The following is a 25,094-nucleotide window of genomic DNA, read 5'->3' as shown; positions in this document are numbered from 1 at the left end:
CCCAAAAATGCTGTTATTTGAAAGAATTCCTGGTTTCAACTTTTTTTTTTTTTTTTTTTTTTAACATTTATATATGGAAAATATACAAAATATATGGAATATATACAAAATATATGGAAAAACAACCCATACTACGTTTCAAAGCATCGTGCGAATGTGATGAACTCAACTGATAATCAGATGCCTTTTTTCACCCATTTTCATTGACTACATTCAATTGAAAAAATTATGTTTTAGCTATTTAAACCAAGTGTGCTTTTTTTCCCTTCTAGTTCCACTACAACTTTAAAAAAATGATTGAAAAAGGTTGAACATAATTTAATATGTTACATTCTTGATTAAATTATTTTTAAACTGATAAATATTATTATTATTATTATTGCTTATACTGTTGCTTTTATGAGCATCAAATAGCCAAAATGCATTTTTTTCCCAAAAAGATTTCAGCAGTTTGGGCTACTTCTGTATAAACATATTTTTGTGATCATTTTGCTTATATCTTCAATAAAAAATCCAGAAAAATTAGTATAGTTTTTCTTTGTACCCTTTCTTTTCTGTATATTTCTGTTAATATATTATTCACATTATAATTTTTCTATGAATTTTTTTATATTGCATAAAATGTTATTTTTCCTTAATAGATAAATACTAATAAATCTCATATTTCTTTTCTGAAGGCTGCTCATCTCTCTGGAGAAGATGAAATAAGTCTGTCTGCTATGGGAAAAACTTATACAGTTGATTTTAATTCAATGACGCAAGTAAATGAAGATTCTGGAACGACAAGACCAGTTCAGAGACGTGTTAATAATTCTGGAAATTTGACAGGTATATTATATATGAACATGCTTTGTTTTATTAATTAATTAGAATATTTTTATGAAATTCTATTATCACTATTTTTTTTATTTATGTTCCTTAGGGCATTTAAAAATGAAGATTTTTGATATTTTTATATCGATTTTTTTATTATTCTGTGAAATTTTGCGAGAATAATTCTTTGAGCAAATTTTAACAATTTATCATGATGACGAAAATTGCTAAAGTGAAGGAAATGTTAGCTTAACATATTAAACTTGTACATAATGCTAAGAAGGCAAAAGTTTGTGACTAAGAAGTTTTGTTTTCATCGATTTATATTAATAATAGCTTTTTATTTAGTTTCTTTACTAATGGCTAGTAAATTTGATCATTTGATCATTGATCTAAGAAATACATCTTTTTTTTTAGATGTGACAGGCATCACAACCAAGATGTATCTGAATTATCTATTCTTTCCATTTTAAGCTTCGTTTCATATTCATGTTGAGTCCTTCTTGAGAAGAATTTGTTACTGTATTGTCTCCTTTATCATTTGTTGAGAGGTAAAAATAGTAACAATACATTTAATTCAATGACGCAAGTAAATGAAGATTCTGGAACGACAAGACCAGTTCAGAGACTAGGAAATAAAAGACTCGGATGTGTCTGATAAAAATTCATTCACTATTAATTCGGCAATAATACTTATGTTATGATTTACTGTAAGTATCTGGGAATAACTGGATTCTGAGAATCTTGTTCAAATCTTGTGGAATTACGAATATACTTGCTGCTATTTTAATTAAAAACCAGTTGGTTTTAGTGTTATTTATTTTTAAATATGCCGGAACTAAATAATTATTCAAATAAAAATAAATGATACAATATACGAAATATATTTTTCATAAGACCTGCCTTATTTTGAAATGAGGGTAGGAAATTCATAAAGGTTTATGCACACGCTACTGCCTTTTATTTCCAAATATGAGAAGAAAAGAATGAATAACCTTTCGATGTGATTAAAAAATAAAATGCAAGGTGCCACACACACAAAACTGATATTTGTTTTTTTGTACTTTTTGAGATATAGTACTTGATATTAAGTCACTTTGATTTGAATGTTCCAAAATGTCACTTCTGCTGAAAAGAGGGCAACAATTTTTATGCAAATAGATTGTCACAACTTGCCATGTAAACGAGGTCTCCCTCCCGCCCAACAGAAAATTGAATCATAAATAAACTTTTTATATCCAGTTCCTTAGCATTGCTTTTTAAATATTGTTAAATTGCATTGTTATATTTCTTTTATTTAAGGGAAAATGGATCATGTTCATTGTATTTGCCTCAGCTTTGGTATCTTTTAATCTGCATTTCATTGTTTAAGAATAATAACAATATTTGCTCTTGTGTTTGAATTTACTTTAATAAAGGCAAAATAAAATATACAGATCAAATATTGATTTATATTGTAAAACTGGTTATGTACTTTATTCAGTTAAATGTTAAATAATCTCACACACACATATTAGTGCAATTCTCGTTCATTCTGATCTTGAATGTAATATAGTTTTATTTAAATTCTAAAGAAATAAATATTGGAAATACAGTAGACTCGCGATTATCCGCGCCTGTCGCACTAAGTATTTTTTGTTTGTTTGTTTGTTTTCAAGCAAAGAGAAAATGCTTCCAAAGCAAGAAGCAAACACAAATGACTGATTTCTTTAAAAAGGTGTAGTTTTACAGTTATGCTTTTGTAATTACATAATATATTACAGTATTAAAACAGTACATATGTATTAATTTTTCTGTGTATCCTTGACGCCTCTCGTAAGTACAAAGCACTTTTCTGTTTTCATTGACAAAATTCATTTTAGGTTAGTTTTGAGTGATATACTAAAATATTAAGCGTTAGTTAAACATTTCCTGCTGTTTATTTTACGTTTTATTGTACATAAAACGATTTTTCAAAGTTGGAATGACTGTTTTCTGTTTTGCAATACCCGTTTTTAGCTTTTTTCGGATTATCCGCGATTTTTGTTATCCGCGGCGGCCGCGCCACCCAATTCCGCGGATAATCGGGAGTGTACTGTATATGGAATATTGGAAATATTCTAAATATTGAAAAGATTTTTCTTATTTCAGCTATTTAAATTTTTGTTGAAATTTTTTTCCTTCAATAAAAAACATATTCAATACTTTTTATTAGATTAGAATTTAGTTTTTATATGTTTGTAAATGCCATATTACTTCCCGTTCCTCAAAGTAATGTCATCATGTGCTTTTGCCAGGTTCTATTCAAATTGTCGATAGTCCAGATTCTAGAATTGATTGCCTGCAGGCAAATGCAGATTTAGCTGCATCTTGCATCAAATCCTTATTTGCTGTTCTGTATGAAGTTTACAGCAGTTCTGTAAGTATTTTACCTCCGGGTTGACATGTTGCGTTCATGTAATTTTTACTGATGGAAATCAATACAGTTTTCTTGATTTTGTGTTTTAGGCTGGGCCAGCTGTGAGGCATAAGTGCCTGAGAGCTTTACTTCGCATGATATATTTTGCTCCGCCTGAATTACTTCAAACAGTTTTAAAAAATCAAACTGTTGCCAGGTAAATATTTTGTTGTTGTTCAATACAGAACTTTATATACATGTATTTAATTTCTCAGTTTAAGATGTTAAATGTTGTTAAAAAAAATATTACAAGAACAAATAATTATTTTTAGTCTAAAAAATAATTGTAATATTTTAGCTTACTGGGTGTCTTATTAAAAAGTCTGTTTAATTAGTTGGAGGAAATGTGAGTAATGAAGATGTAATGTACAGTCGGGTAGGTTAAGAAAACAAAATACCCCAATAATCATGAATCTGGCACCATTCATTTTGTTTTCATTTAAACATTTTTTGCATGATCCCCTTTCTTACCATACACTTGGAACAACTTTGACAACATATTATTGACTTATTGTCATAAAATATATTATTATTTTATTAACAATGGCCAAATGCTACTTGTTCACAACCATAACCTACAAGTATTGAAGAATAGCGTTGTTCATCTATGACTGAAGAATAGCCTAGTTTTGTTTTCTTGGATTCCTTTTTATCTGAGTATATCTGAAACTAATTGGCAGATATTGCAATGTGGCAGTGCATTTTAACCATAATACCTTCTTTATATAAATATATGAGCAGTCCTTTATCCGATGGTTTTGTTAATTGCAAGATCAGTGGAACATGGAGACAAACAAGAAATTTCATTTTGTTATTGTTGTTTAACACTTTGTTGACCGGCAATTTCATACAAAAATTTATTTTGTTGACCGGCCATTTCGCACAAAAATGTATGCATGGCACCCGCTATTTGATATAGAAAATATCTCATGTCACCGGGGCAAAAAATGTAATTGAATAAAATTCGAAGTGATTTTCAAAACATTTTATTTGCACAAAACAATAGTAAAACTAATAATAATAATAATAATAATAATAATAATAATAACAAATAATTTTTTTTTGTATGGTAAAAATTAAAGCATTCACCGACGTGTAAAGGTACACAACATGTCTTACAAATATATCTCGTTTCGCTGCGCTTTCCTTTTGAAGAGCATACTCGACACTTTCTTGTTGGATTTGTTTTAGATGCAGTAATTATTGATTCTAAAACGTGGTCCAGAAGTTTTCCTGAAAGCCTAGATACAGGATCTTTGTGTGGAGTTCTTTTAGATGCATGAGAAGTGCTGGTTGTGTGTTGCTTTCAATTGATTCCGAAGATAGCCATATCCTAGCTACTTCTAAGAGAAATTTTTTGTATCTTATTTTATTTTGGCACTTCTTCGAATAAATCACGAAAGCATTAAATAGAAGGCAATTGATAAAAAAAAAATGCTGTTTTTTTGGACCATTTGATGCTTTTTCGCAGTATGCTGCTGTTTGCCAAATATTGATCTGCACGATCGACTCCTTTCATATTTTTTTATTGTATTCAATTATACATGAAGGTTTTATTTTATCGTTTATATAATTTTTATTTCGATTTCCAGTTGTTATCATAGACGCATCATGAATTGTTGAAATCATTCGCACTAACTTTTTATCCTTCCATGTGAGGAGCAGAATCGGTCCTTTTCGTAAAAATGTCATTTGCCTTCTCTGAAGATTTTTGGATTTTTCTATAAGTAAATTTGGCAAGCCACGGTTTTCGCGAATGGTACCACATGCACGTATTTTATTTTCAAGTAAAATACTAGCTGTTGAAACGTTGTTGTAATAATTATCTTGATACACGTGATGATTAAATCCAAAATACGGTTGCAAAATTGACAATATTGTTTCTTCAAGTTTTTTCCCAACACCAGAATAAACTTCAAAGTTGCAAATGTACCCTGGCTCACTTTCACAAACCATTCTCACTAAAATTCCGTATTTTGTAATTTTTGCAGGATTATATGTTTTGAATTTTAGACGTCCTCTCCATGGTATCATTGCTTCGTCTAATGATAATTGCTGCTTCGGTACATACATCGATTGACTTTTGGAAATAACGTAGTCTAAGAGAGGTCTAATTTTATAAAGCCTATCTGTACTAAGTACATTTTCAACGTTATCACTGAGGTGGAAAAATGTGAAGATCTGTTCAAACCTCATCCTGCTCATTGTTTTAGGGAATATTGGTATTTCCACCAAAGGGTCAGTTGACCAATAATCTCACCAGCAAGTTTTTTTCGTTTGTCCCATCAATACCAACAATCCAAGAAACTTTTTCATATCGTTCGTTGTTACTTCCTTCCACTGTAAAGTTTTGGCTGAATTTTTATGCAAATCTTTCATTTGGGTGTGATATAGATTTGTTTGAGAAACAACTAAATTGAAAAATTCTTCATCAAAAAACGAATCGATTACATCAACGATGCTTGGTGGATCACATTCGAACTTCGGTACTCTCGAATTTCTCGAATAATCTTCCAAAGAAGGAACAATATCAATATCATTCCACTCTTCATCACTATCTGCTTCACTATCGGAAAGAATTCTTCTTTGTCGTTTTGATGGTCTAATGTCTGAATCATCACTATCAGAATCACTGAACTCGAAATCACTCGGACAATCCGACGAAACATCCGCATATAACTCGCTAAAAAGTTCTTCCGACATGGTTCAAATTTTTTAAATTTTTACAATGCAATGGAAACAGAAATCAGAAAAGTAATTTTGATTTTGAAAAGCCAACATGACAAAATTTTGCATTGCAAGTTTTTGAAAAAATATTTGCATTTCATGAACTTAGAAAAAAATATCAAAGTGCAAAGACGAGTTATCTCGTCACCGGTCAACAACGTTCGGACATGAAAAGACGAGTTATCTCGTCACCGGTCAACAACGTTCGGGCATGAAAAGACGAGTTATCTCGTCACCGGTCAACAAAGTGTTAATTGGTTTCTCATTAAAACAAACTCCATTATGTCATTTTAACCAGGTTATGTATTGGTCACAATCAAATGACTTACAAATGTTTTCTCTTAGTTGAACCTTCTCCAATTGGTAACCACTATAAGGATCTTATTACTCTTCACATTTTAATAGAATATGTTAGTTTACTTTATTTTTATTTAAAGTACTCTTAATTCCAATTGATTTAATTTGGACTTTTTATTTGTAAAATATCTCATCCAAATATTTTCCTGGGTTCTAAGAATATTGCTATTCATAAAGTTTAGATTATAGATATTTTTTAAACTCTCACGATTTTGCATCTTAGTCAATTTTCTGAATAAGTTAGATTTTTTCTTTCTACCATTTTATTATTATATCTTTCCTGCTAAATAAAGTTCTTGCAGTAAAAAATGCAAATCAATATGCAATTTTAAATTTAGATACAGTTTTTAAGTTTGGAGAGGGAAGTGGAAGTTGCCATTAGAAATTTTGAAGTTAGTAAAGGTTTCAGAGTTTAAATGGCTATTCCTTTAAATGATACTTATTTATATGATAAAGGGTGTTAGAATAATACTTAATGGTTCTTGTTTGATAATTTTAATGATAAAATTTGACTATTGCTGAGAAGCCACTACAACATTGATTACAGCACTTCCAAAATTTGTTTTTATGGACAAAAAAAAAAAAAAAAGACTCAATTGTTATTAATTTGAGTTATGAAAGGCATATTAAATGCTCATAGAAATTTTACCAATAATCTCAATTGTTAAAGCATCAAATTGTTGATCTCTTTGTGTTTCAAATCCCAAACATAGGAATTTATTCTAAGAACTGACATTTTAACCCAAAATGTTATTTATGTTCTAGATAATTTTCCCTGAATATTCCATAATTATCAAATGCTGCTACATCTTATGGGCAATTTTTGTTTGCTCTTTTCTTGTGTTTTAAACAATTTTCAGCTAATAAATTTATTTAATTGCTAAGTTGCCTTACTGCTATGATACCTTAAATTTTCATGAAAAATATAAATAGACTTGCATTTTATTAGTTCTAAAAAATTAAATGATGAAATATTCTTATTTGGAAGAATTCAATATTTGACGGTAAAAAAACATCTACCAATCTTGCAATTCATTATAAGATCAGAATATTAATTGGTTGTTATATGGTATTTTATCTAAAAATATCTGTAATATAATATTGTTTTTTATATTTTATATGTTTTGATTCCCAAAATTTGACATTTTTATTATAGTCAATTTTAAATTCCTTTCTATTGTCATTATCTCTTTTAAAGTCATGTTGCTGCTATGCTTGCTGCGCAAGATCTCAGAGTTGTTGTTGCTGCTCTCCAGATGGCTGTAATACTTATGCAAAAACTCCCTGCGATATTTGGAGTTTATTTTCGTCGAGAAGGTATTGTTTTGCATTTGCTAATTCAGTAATCATTGGATGTATTATTTAAAAGTAAAAATTGGATTGAATTTATTTTATTACATTTTACAGGTGTTATGCATCAAGTTAGATGGCTGACTAAATTAATTATCTTTTCTGATTCACCTAATCAGAATAAAGAAGGCTCCAGTAATCGATCTGATAATGTACAGTCATTTGCCTCACTTCCTGCTTTGATACCTATTAGTTCAGCAGCATCTGCAATCACAAATTGTGATAATAATCTGGCAACTTTTAGCCCAAGTGTTTTACCAGTCTCAGCGAGTGACCTTTCATCTGATAATGCAATGCACTTTCCTGGTGGAACCTTATGGAGTACTTCATCTTCTGTCACAACTACATTTGAAGGAATACAGTCATCAACTAGTGCATCACCAGGAGGGGATGAGAGTCACAGCAGTAACGTTTCACAAATGTTAGTTTTCAAAGGAAAATAATGATTTAATTATGTGTGTGTATGTTTAAATTCTATCCATTTTCAGTATATACCAATCCTTTTACTGCCGACGAAATCTTAAGCAATTTATTCACTAGATATCTCATGATTCATCTCATTTATCGCTCTTGTAGTAGCCTCCTTTTTCTTTCATTCTGAGGTATTTGCATATTCCACGTTTATTTATGTCCCTGACAGATAATGCTTAGATTCCATAGCACATGATTTTGCTCGAGGTATTTCAGAGATTAACATTTTTGCTGCCAAGAGTGTGCTAAGTCACTTTGTAAAAATGAAAATGGAAATTTTCTGTATGTTCGCCTGTTTAAAACTGAAAGTAAATTGTTAAAGGCAATTTGAATTTCCACAACCATATATATCAAAACTCAAAATTGTAGCAGCTTTTGGCTAAAATAACTATTAGTGGCCATTTTAAAATGTAAAATTTTGTTAGGTATAATACTTTATTTTTATGATATATCAAAAGATACTTGTAGAAACGAGTTTTTCTGCTCGCAAATGCTGCACGTGTTTGTATGCGACTGGAAATGATTTAGAGAGAATGAAAAAATTTTGAATCTTTTTTGTAATTTAGTCAAAATCGAAAGATATTGTTATGGCGAAATATCTTAAAAGCATCAAACTGTTAATAATATTCTAAAAAACCTTTCAAATGAATTTTAGAATTGAAGGGATTTTCAAAAGATGTTGAACAGCTTGTAAATAGTTGTTGCAATTGACTTTATTTTATTGGATCTATAGCCAACAAGATAAATTGAAAATATAATGATATGAGCTGCTATATAATTCTTTTTCTATCATCAAATTTTCAATGTAATCTGATATATATATATATATATATATATATATATATATATATATAAATATTTTTTTGTAATCAAGTTCTGCTGTTTATTTAAGCTGTAGATTTTTTTTTTCATTTTATAGTAAGAGGCTATGTATTTTTTCCTATTTCTAAGATTTACTTGCCTTATTAAAAATATTTTTTTGTTGTGTGTGTTTATTTTGTGCACCAGCTTTGTTCTCAAGGATGATTGCAAATGTGTTGGAAGTGTATATTAATTGCCTTAAATTTTTTTACATTGTTTGTTTGAAAGAAATCATACATCTTCTAGTTTTAATTTACAAATTGAAAGATTCTGGTGTATACATTTTAGAAAGGACGTTGCCAGAAATATTTTCTCTCATTTCGGATATAACTCCTATTTAAACTTGTTTAAAGCAGGAGTGTCTTCAGTACCTTCTTTTCATTTTGTTTCTCTTTAAAAACTATACCTTAAACTATAACTGATAACAAGTAAGAATTACTCATCTCTTTCCTTTTGTGTAGTATAAAATGTGCCTCTTATATACATATGTATATATGTCTGTAGCCTGAGTGTACTGTTTTTTTAAGGAGACTCAGTGATGTGTTGAAGAGGAAGAGAACTCCCAAACGCAGCAATCCAACTAGTAGAAAGGTTCGTACTGAAGAAACGTCTAGAGAATCATTTTCATGTTCAGGCATTCGGGGACTTGGCCGAGGAGTGTTAGACAACCATATCAATCCAGTGTTGGGTTCTTCGATGCTTGCTTTATCAGCATGCACTCCTACTAGTTGCCAGAACTCAACAGTTAATGCCAGTCCTGTATTAGGCAGCATTGCAAGTCCCACTACTTGCTCGAACAATTCTACTGCAGCAGCACCAGGGCGAGGAAAACTAAGTTCTGCTGCTGCAAAGACCTCTTCCTTCCTTGCCAACTTAAACCCAGCAAGATGGGGTCGTTGGAGTAGCAGTTCTCCAGTTAGTGGTCGCTCTACACAAGTAAGTTTATTTTTTCTTTTGAAAATCTGTTGTCTAGTTTATATTGTCATATAAGCAAGCAAATTTTTATGAAATAAAATATGGTAACTTGTATTTTTTGACATTTTCTTGATATAATCAATAGTGCAGTAAAAGTTTAATGACACAGAACATATTTTTATGAAGTTCTTTTGAAGATTAATTGTTTTTATTGTTGCAAGTTTCTCCTAATAACTATGATAGCCTATCTCTAAGAGTCGATGTATCTTTTTGAACTACATTTATTATGATGATGTTTCTAAGAACAAATCTTATATATTTTTCCATTCAAGAAATTAGATATTTTAATGCTCTGAATAACGGTTCAGGATGCTTCGAAATGTATTCCCAATTCTTATTATGAATTAGAATATTTATAACAAAAATAATCGAATTATTTTGAGTTCTAATGAATTTTGAATGTTTTGTAGTGATAAAATGAAAATTTTCTTAATTTCTAAGCTTAATGTGGGGGGTGATTTCCTTAATCGTCTGAAATGTTATTAAAATGCTGCGTTTTTTTCTTTAATTCATTGGAGAAATGTCCTATGCTTTGGCTAATGTTGTATTATTTAATTTATCTTGTCATTAAATTGGAAAATAATTTCAGAAATATCGATATGCAGATAATAATAAAGTTCTCAGTTTTGCATGCTAAGACTGCTTGTTAGTGAAGGAGAGAAAAAAAAAATGACAGGCCACATATTTTAGGGGCATTTGAAATATTTTAAGTTAATGCTAAACATTAGGTTGAAGAAAGATAATTGTTTTACATTTTATGTGTAAAATTTTTAACTATACAGTATAGTTCTGTATTTTCTTCAGGAGCCATGTTCGGTTCAAAGATCACCGTTTCCAAATACTAACAGAGAAAAAATTAAAGCTTGGATTAAGGAACAAGGTGAGCTATCATAATATGAAGCAAAAACTGGTCTTTGATTTTTAAAAATTAAAAACTTATATATTTTTTTTCTTTCTTGTAGCTCTAAAATTTGATGAAGAATTTTTCAGTATAGAACAGACAGGATTACCACATCCGGCCATGAATGTATTGAATCGCTTAACTGCTGCTGTATGCCAACTGGACTCTTTGGTATGTCGCTTACAATTAATCGTGAACAACTTAAAATTTATATTTTTATTTGTACATTTGTAATAATTAGTTACAGATCGTATAACCTTGTTTTTTATAACTTGGCTCAATTTTAGGCTGACAGTAACTTGAAAGCCTTGTTTGAAATTCGTAGTGTGGTGATGGACAGTGATATTTCTTCATTTGAGGTTATTCACAGTGGCCTAGTTAAAAAGCTGTTACTTTATCTCACAACTTCAGATGATGGGCCACTTCCATTTGGAAGCATTGCTCTTGATAGTCGTTTAAGAGCTTTCTTACATGTTTTTATGGGCACTCCAGTAAGTAAAATTATTGTTATTGAATAGCAATTGATAACTCAAACTTTTATTTATTGTCCATTATCTATTATGTTTGCATAATTTGAGTATTTGAAGGATTGAATAATACAGTCAAAAGAAAGTGTTTAAAAATGTTGGCATTTTTTATACTTATAAATGTTTTTCTTTAACTTATTGTGGTTATTAACTTATTCAGTACCACTGAACATAAAATTCCTAATTTAGTTTCCCTAAAATGTATATTCCATTGATTCTATTTATTCTTTCCTATTTATTTAAATTAACTTATTTTGTTCTACAAATTAACTTGGACCTGGCTTCCAGCACTCTTATAAGATTGGTGTATTGCAAAGGGTTGAAAGCTTTGGTTCATGAATGAAAACTCCAATGCTTTTGAAGCTGTTTCCGGCATTAACTTTTCATTTAAATCATGTCTAAACTTCTATTATTTTTATTTAATTAATTTGAAAAAGGATAATTTTTTCTAAAATGTAATTATTGTTCCAAGTTTTAAAAGACTAATGAAATTAAAGTTGCCCTGTAAAAAAAATTATATGTCAAGTTACAATAATTCTTGCTGGAAGTAAACCAATTTATATATCATTGCAGAATATTCCTGTTGTTTTAAATGCTTAATTTTATTAAAAATAATTTGAATAAATATTAATAAATGAACTTGATATGGTTTCTGGAAAATATGTATGAGAGAGGTTATCTTTTAGGCTGCAGCTTCATTACTAAACAGAATTTTTTAGCAGCTTTTAAAAATTTATGGTTTAAGTCATGTACAGGAATTCAATGATATGCTCACCATAGTGTTAGAAAAGAGACAGTAAGAAACCATTTAGATCTTATATAATTTTGGGAAGGTGATTTTTGCCAAAATATATCGAAGCAAGCAATTTGTTTGTTTGCTTTTCGATATGTTAATAAGCTTACGATATGTTAATAAGCTTACGATATGTAAATAAGCTTACTTCGCCAAATGGCACACACATTGCAATATTTTTGTCTTTTAAGGTGAAAACACTCTCTAGGATTGATGTCTTTTTTGTATCTCATTTTTATAACAAAAAAAAGTATACTAAAACAATGAAATTAACTTACGAATTGGTGCTAACTCTAAGGGGGAAAAAGAGCAGGACCCAAAATAAATTGATTTGATTCTTCATTAAATAAATGGAAGTGGCGCGAAGTGAGTTTTGGAATTCGTTACAAAGAATTGGAGATCTTTGTCTTAGGATTTTGTGCAAAAAACAAAAATACTTTAAGCATATGTATGTCTTGAAAAACGCGACTTTTTGAAGTAAACTGTATTTATTTATATAGTACTAGAAGATTATTATTCAGCGTGCAGTATTAAAAGCCAGTTTGGGATGCCATAGCAAAGAACAACTTAGCAAAATGACATCCTCAAAAATAAAACTGCTCAAATGATCACTAGTATCTGATATTTTCAGAGGGATCAAGAACTTTGAAATGTACCAAATATTCCCAGTTTCAAAAATTCATTATTAACCATTTGAATGCTGAGCAGATTTTTCAGTCATATACCAAAAATGTGAAATGTATGACTGTAACAAAATAAAAGAAGTCATCTAATGAGATCACAAGTATTGCATTCTGACAAAGAACAACAAAAAGCATGGTGAGTGCAGTAGGATGGCAAATTTACCTTTTTATTGCTAAAGAGCACAATAGCTCTCCTTAGCATTCAAGCGATTGAATTAGGCACTCAATCGTGTAAAAATCTTACAAACAGTAGTAATCCTGCTATCAATCTCAAAACTACCACTTTAAGACCTAAACCTTACTAATAAGTTTTAAACCAAATTTTTTATCCCTAACCATTACTCTCTTACACTATGTCTAACAACAATATCTCTTCATCCTCATACATCTGTCATTAACAATTAAGCCCACCAGAATATTTTCATTGATATCTCTTCTGAAGATGCAAGTCCCAGCTTAGGATCAGACTTGTATCAGTATCAGCTATCAGTCTTGGTGCAAGTTTGAGAGCCTGTTCTGTCTATCAACTGCCTTGTTCCATAACGAGCGAAAAGGAATCAGTTACTAGTTGTATTATGCATATTCCGTATCAACCTATTTTAATCAGATTATATAAATGTGAAACATGAAAATAAGAATGAAGAAAATAAGAATAAGTTTTACATGAAAATAAGAAATGAATGGTGGTTCAAATCACTATGCCTATTTCTTACTTTTCTGTATTTAATTAAAGTTGAAGCTATTGCTGATTAGTTTATATAAATATGGAAATTAACGGTAGCTAAATTAAATTAGCTTAATTAAGGTAAATTATTTTTATTCAATTATATTATAATTATATTATTTTTATTAAATTATTATAAGATAAATTAATACACATATTACAACATGACATATTAAACTAAAATTTTTATTTTAATTGAATATAAATCATATGTCTTTTTAAGTTAATTTAGCTTAGTTCTTTTTCTCATTAATTGTAAATACTAAAGAAGTTTGATATTTATTACTGTACTATGTATGTAAATTGATTCATTTTTTGTATTATATATAATTAATTTCCTTAATTTTTAGATTTTTCTGGTAACACAGTTTGATGCAAGTAATTTAGATTCTTCAGCGTTAGTGGCTTTAGTTTATAAATTAAATGCCTGTGTTAGTCAGCTGGAGCAATTTGCTGTTAAAGTCCATGATCTTCCTGGAGCTGGTAATGTTGGTGGAAGAGGAACTAGTGCCCTGAAATTTTTTAATACGCATCAACTCAAGGTAATATTAATTTTTTTTAAAGTAAATATAAGTTAATGTAAAAGTATGCCAAAATAAATTTTATAATTAATGCTTGTTATTTAAGATTAATTATTGAACATACACTTGATGTATATAAAGTGCAAACCTTTTATTGCAGGGAAAAAAAAAACTGATTTGAGACATTTAAAATTTTTATTTGTCATCTTGTTTATTACCATGATAGTGCTCAATATTGAAATACAATATAATCGAAAAATGGAAAAAGCCATTATTTCACTAATTACATTTTTTAAATATTAATTTCATGTACATTGTTCAAATGTGAGCTGTTTTAATTTGCTTACATTATTAATTCCTTTGGAATTGGCATGTTATATATAAAAGAATTAAACAAAATCAAAATAAAGATGAAATCCAGTATCAAATACAATTAGGCATTTTAGTCATCATAAAAATAAAATAAGTCTCCAGTATACCTTTAAAATTAAAACTGATGCATAATCGTAATGGGGACCTACATAAAAACAATAAATAAATAATATAGTCATTTTTATATACAGTGAGTAAAAAAAGTTTCCGTACTCAGCTATGACTGTCAATGAAAGTATAATTTTGGGCATAAAATACTTTGCAATGAAAATGAAAATGAAAATTGGTTTAACACAATTTCATTTATTATTTATGAATATTTTAAAGGTAAAATATTTAGAATATTAAGTACATAAATTAAAAGAAACCAAAAATGCCCCTGATAAGTAACAAAAAAAGTTTCTATACGGTATTTACATAGTACATGAAAGATCTTTTTCATGCTGACCAATTTACATTTAATGATCGGTAGGTCCTCTTTTGGCCTTTATCACTTCTTTCAAGCATTGTGGGATAAATCCCACAAGTTTTTGTAGTTTTTGGAGAAATATTGCTCTAAATGTCTTAAATGGCCCTTTTAAGTTCAACCTTGTTGTTTGTGTCTTATTTTTTTTCTAGTTCACAACTGATTTCTTCCCATAACTGTTTTATAATGTATAAATCAGGAGATTGAGGAGGGCTATGAAGCTGTTATTTAACATGATAGAGGCACAAATCTTGGCAGTGGGCTTAGGATCGTTGCCCTGTTGAAAAGCAGTTTGATAATTTTAATTTTGGATTCTTATCTCCTTAATTGAATTATGCAAGTTTTAAATGGATCTGTATCTAAAGCAGGTTGCAGCGCATCATGTGGAATGACATTAATTTCTGGTGTAAATGTTTTCTCAGATTAGTTGGGATTTTCCAAATTAGTGTGGGATTTAAATATCGGATTTTCGGTTGTGTTTTTTTTCTTGTGAAGTTTGTTTTATCTTTTTTTTATTTCATCCATTTTTTAACATTCTGTTTTACAACTTATTTTTATGATTGCCATTTATTCATCCTTTGTTATTTAAAATTAATTAATGCATTTTATTGTGGTGCCCCCACCCCCTTATCCTGAATAATGCAAATGCATCCTAGCGAATGACTTTGATAAAAATAATTGCAATGTTTTCAGAATTCGGTTATTGCTATAGGCTCTTAAAAATTTCTTACTTAAAGCTTTTATACATTCGTTTTTGTTTATTTTAGTGTAACTTGCAAAGACATCCAGCCTGCTCAAATCTACGACAGTGGCGTGGTGGGCCTGTCAAGATCGATCCTTTAGCATTAGTTCAAGCAATTGAAAGATATTTGGTTATCAGAGGTTATGGCAGAGTGAAGGTACAACTAAGAATAATCTTAAGATGAAGCAATGTTTTTTATTTACCATATTATGAGTAATAATGTTATGTATGTATTTTTTGTGTATTTGAAAGTGTGCGATTTTATTTCAGTGAAAAATTGTATAATTTGTTACATAATATGTTAAATATTCAGATTAGGAAGTTAAAATCCCTTCTATTATGAAAGAATGAAGAAAAGCCGAAATATAGTTTAATCCAAATATTAAATTTTGAAGTTATTTTACTGATTTTAATTCTAAGAACATATTGTTTTCGATTGATCATTTGGTGATAGTAAACAGGTGACAGGTGATTGGACACATTTTTTAAAAATTGTCTTTTGTTTCATCTAATCTTATGCTGATTATTTTTTAAACAAGTATGTTCTACTCTATTAGAATTAAATATTGCATGCTCTGCATTGTATGTTAATATTGGTGATAGGGGTAAGGACAAGTTTATTGAAAAAATTTAGTTTGAATAATTTTCAAAATATGAAGTACCATTTCAGTGACAGATTAGTAATGTTGCATTCTAAGTTTTATTTTCCAACTAAATCGTGTACTGCTTCATTGTCATAAAGTCACTGCTTGTTTCATTGCTGAAGTTCGACTTGGTGATAGAAGTGATATTTTAGGTCCACTAGGTCACCAGATCTTCCATTTTTAAATTTCAATAAATAGGATTTTGTTAAAGATAAGGTTAATTAACTGTTTTATCTGAAATTCATTTTCGAATTAAAATTACAAATGAACATTGCACCTTGTTTGACTGATGTAATCATATTTACAAATACACATCAAGAACTCATTTGCCAATAGCACAGCTCAGAGTAACTTTGAGCAGTCGCTTCGAATATTTGTGAAAATGGTAAACTTTGTGTTTATCATCATCATCTTATCATATGAACTCTCTTGATTCGCATAATAAATGTTTATTTTTGCTCAATCACTAATGGCTAGTAAATTTACCCGCTGACTTAAGCTTCAATTGCTGTGTTTGCTATGATATAGTACAAATTAATTTTTACAAACCTTGATTTTTTAATGAATATAATAATGAAAAAGAGAGCATTTTAAAGTAAAACTTTTGGAAAGGAGAGGGACGAATAAAAGTTATTGGTCTTAAATTTGGATAGCAAAAGCAAAATGCATGTCAAGCTATTTGTTCAATGATTTCATGAATTCCTTAATATTGGTGGTTTTTATAAATAAATGATCAGTTATGTAGGTTTAAATCATTACAAAAAGGTAAAGTTGCTACACTATGCATATTTACATTATTGTTGTATTATTCTAGGATGATGAGGATGATGGTAGTGACGACGAAAACTCGGACGATGACATTGATGATACAATGGTAAATTTCTGTAGATATTATCATTATAAGAATTTCTCAAATATTGTATACCTTTTTTAATTTTTCAAATTTATTCTGTAAATTCAATATCTAAAAATGCCCCTAACTTTGAAATATTAGATGCAATAGATATTTGATTGAAAAAATTTGCTTAAGTATGAATTTATGAATTTCCAAAAGCAAAACTATAGCCTTTTTTTTTCTGTGTGTTTTAATTGTACTTACAGGTAAATATTTTTGGTGCTGCACTATATCTAACCTATAATTTCGTGTAATTGCGTCTTCTTATCAAAATTTTTTTCGGATGTTTATGCATGTATGCAATGAAATACTAATAAATTTCTGGCATTCTGTTATTTGGAAGATTAATAAAAGGGTTGTTTCTTAAAATCTTTAACATTATACATTATAACACATTAACATTATAAATTCATTTATAAACATTAATTAATATTATAAGTTCTTCATTCTATGAAATTTTTCGAATGATACACTCTAATTTTTGGGAAATATATGATCTAACCTTTACTTATTGTTTTAAAAAAATGAGACAGTGATATTGACGTTGAATACAATTAGAAAAATGTATTTTCAGTTTTTACTTGAAATGTTCATTAAAAAATTCTTTAGACAAATTATCTCATTGCATTGTAAACCATACCCCGTAATTAAATATAGATTAAATCATTAAATTGAATTTGTATCAGCTAAAGGAAATTAACGTATTGAATCTCTAATTCAAATACTTGTGTGCATTAAAACATTTTTTCTTCTATTAGGGATTTTTTTTTAATTCACGAAATTGATTATAATATGGTTAATATTAAATGATAATAATGTTTTAAAATTCTACAGCTTTTTTAACTCTTTTTAAGAAGAAACATTTTTATGGTGATTTTCTTATCCTGTTAAAAAGTAAAAAGGATTTTTCTCCCTCCTCTGATATTTATTTTTATGTACTGACCCAGGTATTGAGCATTAGATATAGATTTTCTTGAACTAATGAAAATTATTAAACATTTATTAAGAATGCTTGATTATGCATTATATTATACAGTAAAACATTTTTATTATTTATATTGTAAAACACCTTGTTAAAATCTATAATTAAGTTTTGTAAATTAATTGTCAACCAACAACTATCATAATTAAATAGTTGCTACTAAACTAACAACATGTTTTAGGTATCTGTTTAAATATTACAACAATTGTTAAAATTTTATATTCATTAATTGTTCAGTATCATTCCAGTAGTTTCATTAACATATATTTAAGTTGCAAGTAATTCTGTTGTGGGTTTTATACTGTGATATATTTCCTATACTTGGAGTTAGTTTGTTTTATATATGTATCATAATTCTTTAGTTCTCAAAATTTTAAATGTAATTAGCAAAGGAATTAGTTTGTTTTATATATGTATCATAATTCTTTAGCTCTCAAAATTTTAAATGTAATTAGCAAAATGTTATAATGAACATCACTTTAAGAGAATCATATCTCTGAACAAAATTTAAATTGTATTTTGATGTCCGCATGTTTTATTTGCCAATTATACGACATTTATATAAATATTTTGTACGTTATGTTGAGTGGGATTAATAAGTTTTTATTAACAACAACCGATAATTATTTATACTAACCGAATTTATTACTTTAAATATATGATATAAAGCTGTTTCTAGTATATTAAAGTTTCTATAAAATGTTCAATATGTTTTGGACTTTTCTACAATGAACAACTTTTTTATAGGTCACTAAAATAAAATACAGTATTCATATAAGTTTTTGCACTTCCTTTTATTTAAGGCTGCCATGATGATTAACCAAGGACAAGGGCGACATAAGCTGCAGTTCTTGATTGGTGAAAATGTACTGCCTTATAATATGACTGTTTATCAAGCAATAAGACAGTATAGTGGTGGAGATGGGCAATGCACAGATGGTCCAGACACTGATACAGATTCAGAAAATCCCGTGGGATATACAAATATATGGATCCAAACTCATACAATTTGGTATGCTGAAAATTAAAACACTAACTTTTTCATTTAACTTTTTATGGTTATTTTCCTTTACTATAAATTATTTAGTTTGCATTCTATTTTATATCCTATTTTGTATTTATATTCTATATCCTAAGTGAAACTAATTTAAATCAAAATTTTATTTAAGTCAACTAGAATAATTCATATTTGGACTTATCATTAAACTACAAAAAAAAACCCAACAAAAAAAACACACCTATTATGTGCAGAAATTTAAGAATGATTCTTGCTACAGTGCCTGTGTATTGCTGATATTTTCATCTGCATATTGGCTTCCACATTGTTTTTTGTTGCAGAAGCTGAAATCTCTGTTGCTAATTATGGATCCAAAAATATTATGTTATTATTTTTTAACCTTTTTGAATTTTATGTGTGCAAATTGTTTCAACATTTTTTAAAAGTATTCTGCATGTTCTGTCAATGAATATTAATTGTGAACAATTTAAAGTCTACTTGTGTCTCTTATATAACTTCTTTTTGAAATTTTATGATGGTTATTCCGGCAGATTCATAAATTTAAAATTGTGTGTATTGTTACTTTTTAAAATCTGAAGCAAGTAAACTTCTATTTATTGATAATTTACGTTTTCTCTTCAAATGAAGCGTTAATAATTGATTTGAGAATGTGCTTTAAGCTTTCTTAAATCGAAGGGCAAACATTTTTCTGATAAGAATCATAAATGTCCGATTGCTAATATGCCCCTATAGTCTGTAATGAATAATCGTTTATTTAAATCCTTCTAGTTGCCGAACTTTCTTTAAAGAATCAAAACTTGTATTCGTGCATCATTTGTATTTGTAATAGAAGTAGGTACAATAAACTCCCGAGTATCTGGTTCGCGACTGTCCAGCTTCTGTACTATCCTGCCCTAGTTTTCTTTTAACATAATTAAATCAGGAAGGCAAGGCATTACATTGGCAACACTGTCAAGGCAATGGAAGCGGGCTTTAAATGCAAAAACAGTCATCTATTAATGTCTTTTTCAAAAACTAAAGGCTGTAAGTTTTAATTCAAATCTTAAGGTTCCCTTTTAATATCTGTGTAAAAAAAAAAAAAAAAAAAAAAAAAAACTCTTCACATGGGATTTCTTTAGCGTGAGCGGTAGAGATAGTGATTACTTCAAAATTTAGCCCCAACTTTTTACTCTCATTTTTGATGCTGGACACAGCACAAAAGTAAAACATAAAATACGAAAAACACCAGCACTGACTTTAACAGACCACCATTCTCGTCTTAGGTTCCAGTCTTCCTCTCCTTCCCCGCGTGCCCCCTCCTCCATTCTCTGTTATGAAAGACGGGATTGCTGAAATGATGAACGTCGGTGCTAAAATTGGCGTCCCTTACAATCTGTTAATTATTAGTGAAAAATAAAAGTTTGAATTAATTTTCTTAAGAATTACACCTTTGATTTACGTTAATGTTTTGTTTATGTTCCCTGCATTTAAGTTAGGCACTAAAGAATTTATATTAAAATGCATTTTGGTGCCGTTGGCAAGCAAAATATACAATTTTGTACTGCATTATATAAACCAATGTAAATGAGTAAAGGTTTTCAAAATAAATTTAATAGATGAAATATAATTGTGATCTCCAAATGCTTAGTAAATAATATATGCTTAGTTAAAATTAATTGTATTTTTTTATTTCAAGTTGAAAATATTTTCGCTAATTTCACAATAAATTATTCAGAATTAATTTAAAAATAATAATGTAAGTGTTTTGATCTAAGCATTATGGGAAAAATTCTTTCTATTCTGCTTAGCATAAATAAATTAGATTACTTCTAAATATTTCTTTATGTAGGACTTGTTTTGAATTCTAAATTTCAATTTCTTGTACATATGTATGGTAAGTTCATTAACCAGTATTAATTTCAATTAATAATGCCTTTTGAAGGTATCGGCCCATTCCAGCTGATGAAGCTGAAGCCCTTTACATGAATAAAGCAACTACTAGCAATGCAACTACAAGCAATGCAACTGCATGCAATCGAAACTCTGCTATTACACCTGGTCATTCTAGTCATCGTGCTAAAGGATGTACATCTGGTAGTCCTTCGCCAAAAAAGAAGCCTGATGATGTGTGGACTGGTATGTTTTTTTTTCAGGGGGGATTTGACTTATAATTAATTCATTATAGAAGGAAGAATACATTCTAAATTAATTTTAACATCCAGTTTATTTCAAAGAACATATAATTTTGCAGTGTTGCTGGAAAACTAGTCAATTGTCCGGCACTTTTTAATCAGGTTGTTATTTTTTGGCTTATGCTTGCACTGATCAAATAATTGTTTCATCCTGATAGATTGCATTAAGCTTTACCTGATGTTGGCTAATTATTGAGTGTGGTTGCGAAAAAAATATTTTTCTTTCAGTGCTTACTGTAGTCAGCTTTTAACTTAATTATGCATCAATTCATTAAGAATAAAAGATACTGCTCAAAAATCATTTTGTTTTAAAAAATGTATTTGATAGTATATATGTAATTTTCATATGTAGTTTGTTAAAATGACGATTATAATACTGTAATAGACTAAAATTTGTAAAAAAAAAAAAAAAAAAAAAAAAAAAAAAAAAAGATATGATATTACTATGATTACCTGTGAAGAAGGCAAATGAATTACCAAAATCATATGGCAAAAATTCATGTCTTCTTTTTTTGAAGACATATGCATCATGCAAGCAATATTGGGTAAATAGTGTTCGTAATTTTTGTGTATATTTTTAAATTTCTGTGCACCTCGCAATTTTGGGGGTGATACCAAACCTGAAATTTTAGTTAGCACAATTAAGAAATATTCAGCCGTGTTGTATAACCCATATATTGCTGATGGGTAAATAGAATGGTTCTACATTTCCTTCATGTTTTGAAGAAAATGTAGAGAGATGCAATCAGAGTTTTGAAAATATGTTCAGATAATTAATATGTAATAAATTTTAAAGCACAGATTGAGTAATAGTGAGTCATTTCGTTCATTGAACAGAGGGGAGGGAAAGAAACATTTAAAATGAATTCATCAGACGAAATCTGCACTACGTACACAATATGAACGAAACAATGTTTTTAGCATTCTCTTCATGTTCCATGCAGATTCATACAACTTTTTCCCAAAATGCTGTTTCAATTTTAGAGGAATATAATGCAAATTGTCATTCTAGCAGGCATCAAAGAACACATAAAGGTCAAAAGAAAGCTGCATAATTAAATACTGAATATTTCTTTGGAGAAACTGAAACTATTTGCCGAATGAGACATTATGTATATTTATTTTGAAAGCAGATCGACAATTTTCGTACTCCAAACTAAGAAAGTCCTCATCAGATTATAAGACATTATGTCTCATTGGTGAAAGAAATGTTTTATTTATGTATGCTTTGTAGGATATAGTTTTTAGATCTGGAAAGCCAGTTAATGCTTGCAAACTAATCAGAAAAAAATGTGCACCTTTCCTAAAGTTGCAGTTTATGAATCAATTTTGGAAACAGGGAACACAGTTACAAATATCCTTAATAATTCATCAACATGAAGGCTTACCATCTGTTAAAACACAAGTATCATGAACGATTGGTATGGAAAATTATAGGTTATTGCTAACAGTGAAATCTGTATTCCAAGTTTTAAAGTTGGTATAATCTTATTTATTATTTTTCTTTATTAATTCATTATAATTTTCATTTTAATGACTTGTTTATGTGAGTCATAGTAATTACTTTGCTGTGTCCTTTGATCATCAGTCTGCTCCCAAAATTATATTTTGATTATATGGGTGTAAGAGTTATGATACTTTCCAAAAAATTTCCACATTCGATCATAGAACATTTACTGTCTCTCAAGTAGGCCAGTGAATCGGGCACATTTGCTAATTAATGCTAATTTCCTTAAAATAAGGATTATACAGTCCAACAGGAAGATTTGTAGAATGCCAGATGTTTTTCTTGATCAGATATGCTGGTCACATTCCCCCCCCCCCGTCACTCACGGATTTTTCTCGGGTCAAAAGAAGAATGGGCAATTAAAAAAAATAATTAAGATTGAATATTGTTAAATAAAATATATTGTTTCAGAATTTGAAGCTCAGTAAAATGACAATAGTAAATATAAAATAATCAAAATAAAGGTCTTAAACGGGCAGAAACATAGTGAATAATGTGAATGATTTCTACCATCAGAGCTGTACCGAATGATCCGGATTTTCATATGCCTATACGTCTAGCATCCTTTCATTTCTCTTCTGATTTTGAAGAATAAAGCAGAACGAAATCAAAATATAGTGCACTAGTCCAAAAACAAGTATTGAATCACAGAAATTTATATCAGACGCCTTAAATAATTTAGTACTTTCAGAAGTTACTGAGTTTTAGGCTCTCAGCTTAAAAATGCGTTATTTAGTTGCTTTGTAAATAACAGTTTCTTAGTACAAAAGGCAAGAAAAAAAATCTTCGAATATTTTTCTCAAGAAGAATCGTGTATATTCTGTAGATCTTACAGCTCATTTATCTTCACCATTAATCATGATTCATCTCAGTTGAAATGTTTATTAATTCTAGTAGGAGAAGCGTGAAAGATGACTTATTGCATAATTGAAGTATTCTTATTTCAATTTCTGCATTATCATTCACTAATTTTAAAATATGAAAATCCTTGATTTTCTTCTTTCAAAATAAAATATTAAAAATTTGAATGGCAAGTTTGTAAGGATTTTGAAATCTTAACCATGCATTAGTGGATTTGTGCAAAAATTGCTTTTTTTTTTTTATGAACAGGATAATATATCTTAAAACCATTATTGACTAAGAAAAGAAAAACCTCCGAGGGAAAAAAAAAATTATATCCAGCATCAAAGATTGATTAGAAACTTTGAACTTACCATCCTTACACATAAAATTGGAGTCTATGATACTTTTTGTTAATTTTATGAATGTATATGAAGGTAAAATAAAAAAAGAGCTCGTTTCTCAGCTCAAACATGAGATAGTTAATTTAAGATCGAAAATATGAGGGGAAGAAAATAGATCAAGTTAGGGAAAAAAAAAAAAGCACATCTTAGTTTCAAAGACATCACTCAGAAATTTTTAAGTAATTATGAAGATTTTAACATTGCCGTGATAATAGAAAAAATGTTACAAAATTTCAAAGAGCTTGATTGTAGCATGAATTGGAAAATATAACATCTTGCTGAATTGAAGAACATAACATAACTTGACAGTCTTTGTTTTTTGAACTATTGAAATTCTTTTTGAAAATCTGCCATTGAGTGGGGAAGAAGACGGAAGATTTTACCAAGGTTTAAAATGCATTGGCAAAATTATATTGTAGATGCCAAAATATTAATATGATGGCAGATTATTGTTTTGGACAATAATCTGCATTGTGATTGGAGTTTAAAAAGATATTGATTCAGCTTTGGAACCAAAAGATCAAAGGCAAATTTAAATAAATTTGTCTTAATTTTATTAACTAATTTCCTCATACACAGGGTGTTCCAAAAAAGTGGAACTAGCCTTTATTTCTTTAAATAAAGTTTGCACAAAGCAGTTCCTTTACTTTTCGGGCAACACAGTGCACTTTTGGCTACTGGCAATATAGGCTACTATTAATACATACACTATGTTGTAGATTGAACTATGTAACATGATTATATATAAGCTTAAGATTATTACTTACTTATTTATTACTTACTTTATTATTACTTATCGTTAAATCTAAAAGTTAAGTACCATGGTTACTTAACTTTTTAGATTTAACGATATTTTGCTCCAGTTGATTCTTTAATATTAGTTAATGTTTAGAGTTTATTTTATTTTAAGTTG

General features: G+C 29.0%; 1 protein-coding gene across 4 annotated transcripts in view; it reads left to right on the top strand.

Annotated features, from left to right (window-relative positions):
• The window catches only part of LOC129958757 (E3 ubiquitin-protein ligase TRIP12-like), a 108,126-nt gene that overhangs the window by 66,378 nt on the left and 16,654 nt on the right, over positions 1-25,094 (top strand). For all 4 annotated transcript variants that reach the window (XM_056071427.1, XM_056071426.1, XM_056071425.1 and 1 more), the window contains exons 17-30: positions 678-828; positions 3,090-3,211; positions 3,301-3,407; positions 7,533-7,651; positions 7,742-8,105; positions 9,544-9,952; positions 10,796-10,871; positions 10,954-11,063; positions 11,180-11,383; positions 13,970-14,161; positions 15,746-15,877; positions 17,179-17,238; positions 19,045-19,253; positions 21,181-21,374. In XM_056071427.1, coding sequence (XP_055927402.1) covers positions 678-828; positions 3,090-3,211; positions 3,301-3,407; positions 7,533-7,651; positions 7,742-8,105; positions 9,544-9,952; positions 10,796-10,871; positions 10,954-11,063; positions 11,180-11,383; positions 13,970-14,161; positions 15,746-15,877; positions 17,179-17,238; positions 19,045-19,253; positions 21,181-21,374 — 2,449 coding nt within the window. The remainder of the gene's footprint in view (positions 1-677; positions 829-3,089; positions 3,212-3,300; positions 3,408-7,532; positions 7,652-7,741; positions 8,106-9,543; positions 9,953-10,795; positions 10,872-10,953; positions 11,064-11,179; positions 11,384-13,969; positions 14,162-15,745; positions 15,878-17,178; positions 17,239-19,044; positions 19,254-21,180; positions 21,375-25,094) is intronic.

Source organism: Argiope bruennichi, chromosome X1 (assembly GCF_947563725.1).
Source record: "Argiope bruennichi chromosome X1, qqArgBrue1.1, whole genome shotgun sequence".
Lineage (NCBI taxonomy): Eukaryota > Metazoa > Arthropoda > Arachnida > Araneae > Araneidae > Argiope > Argiope bruennichi.
Note: the sequence above shows the minus strand (reverse complement) of the source record. Positions and strands in the feature narration are given on the sequence as shown.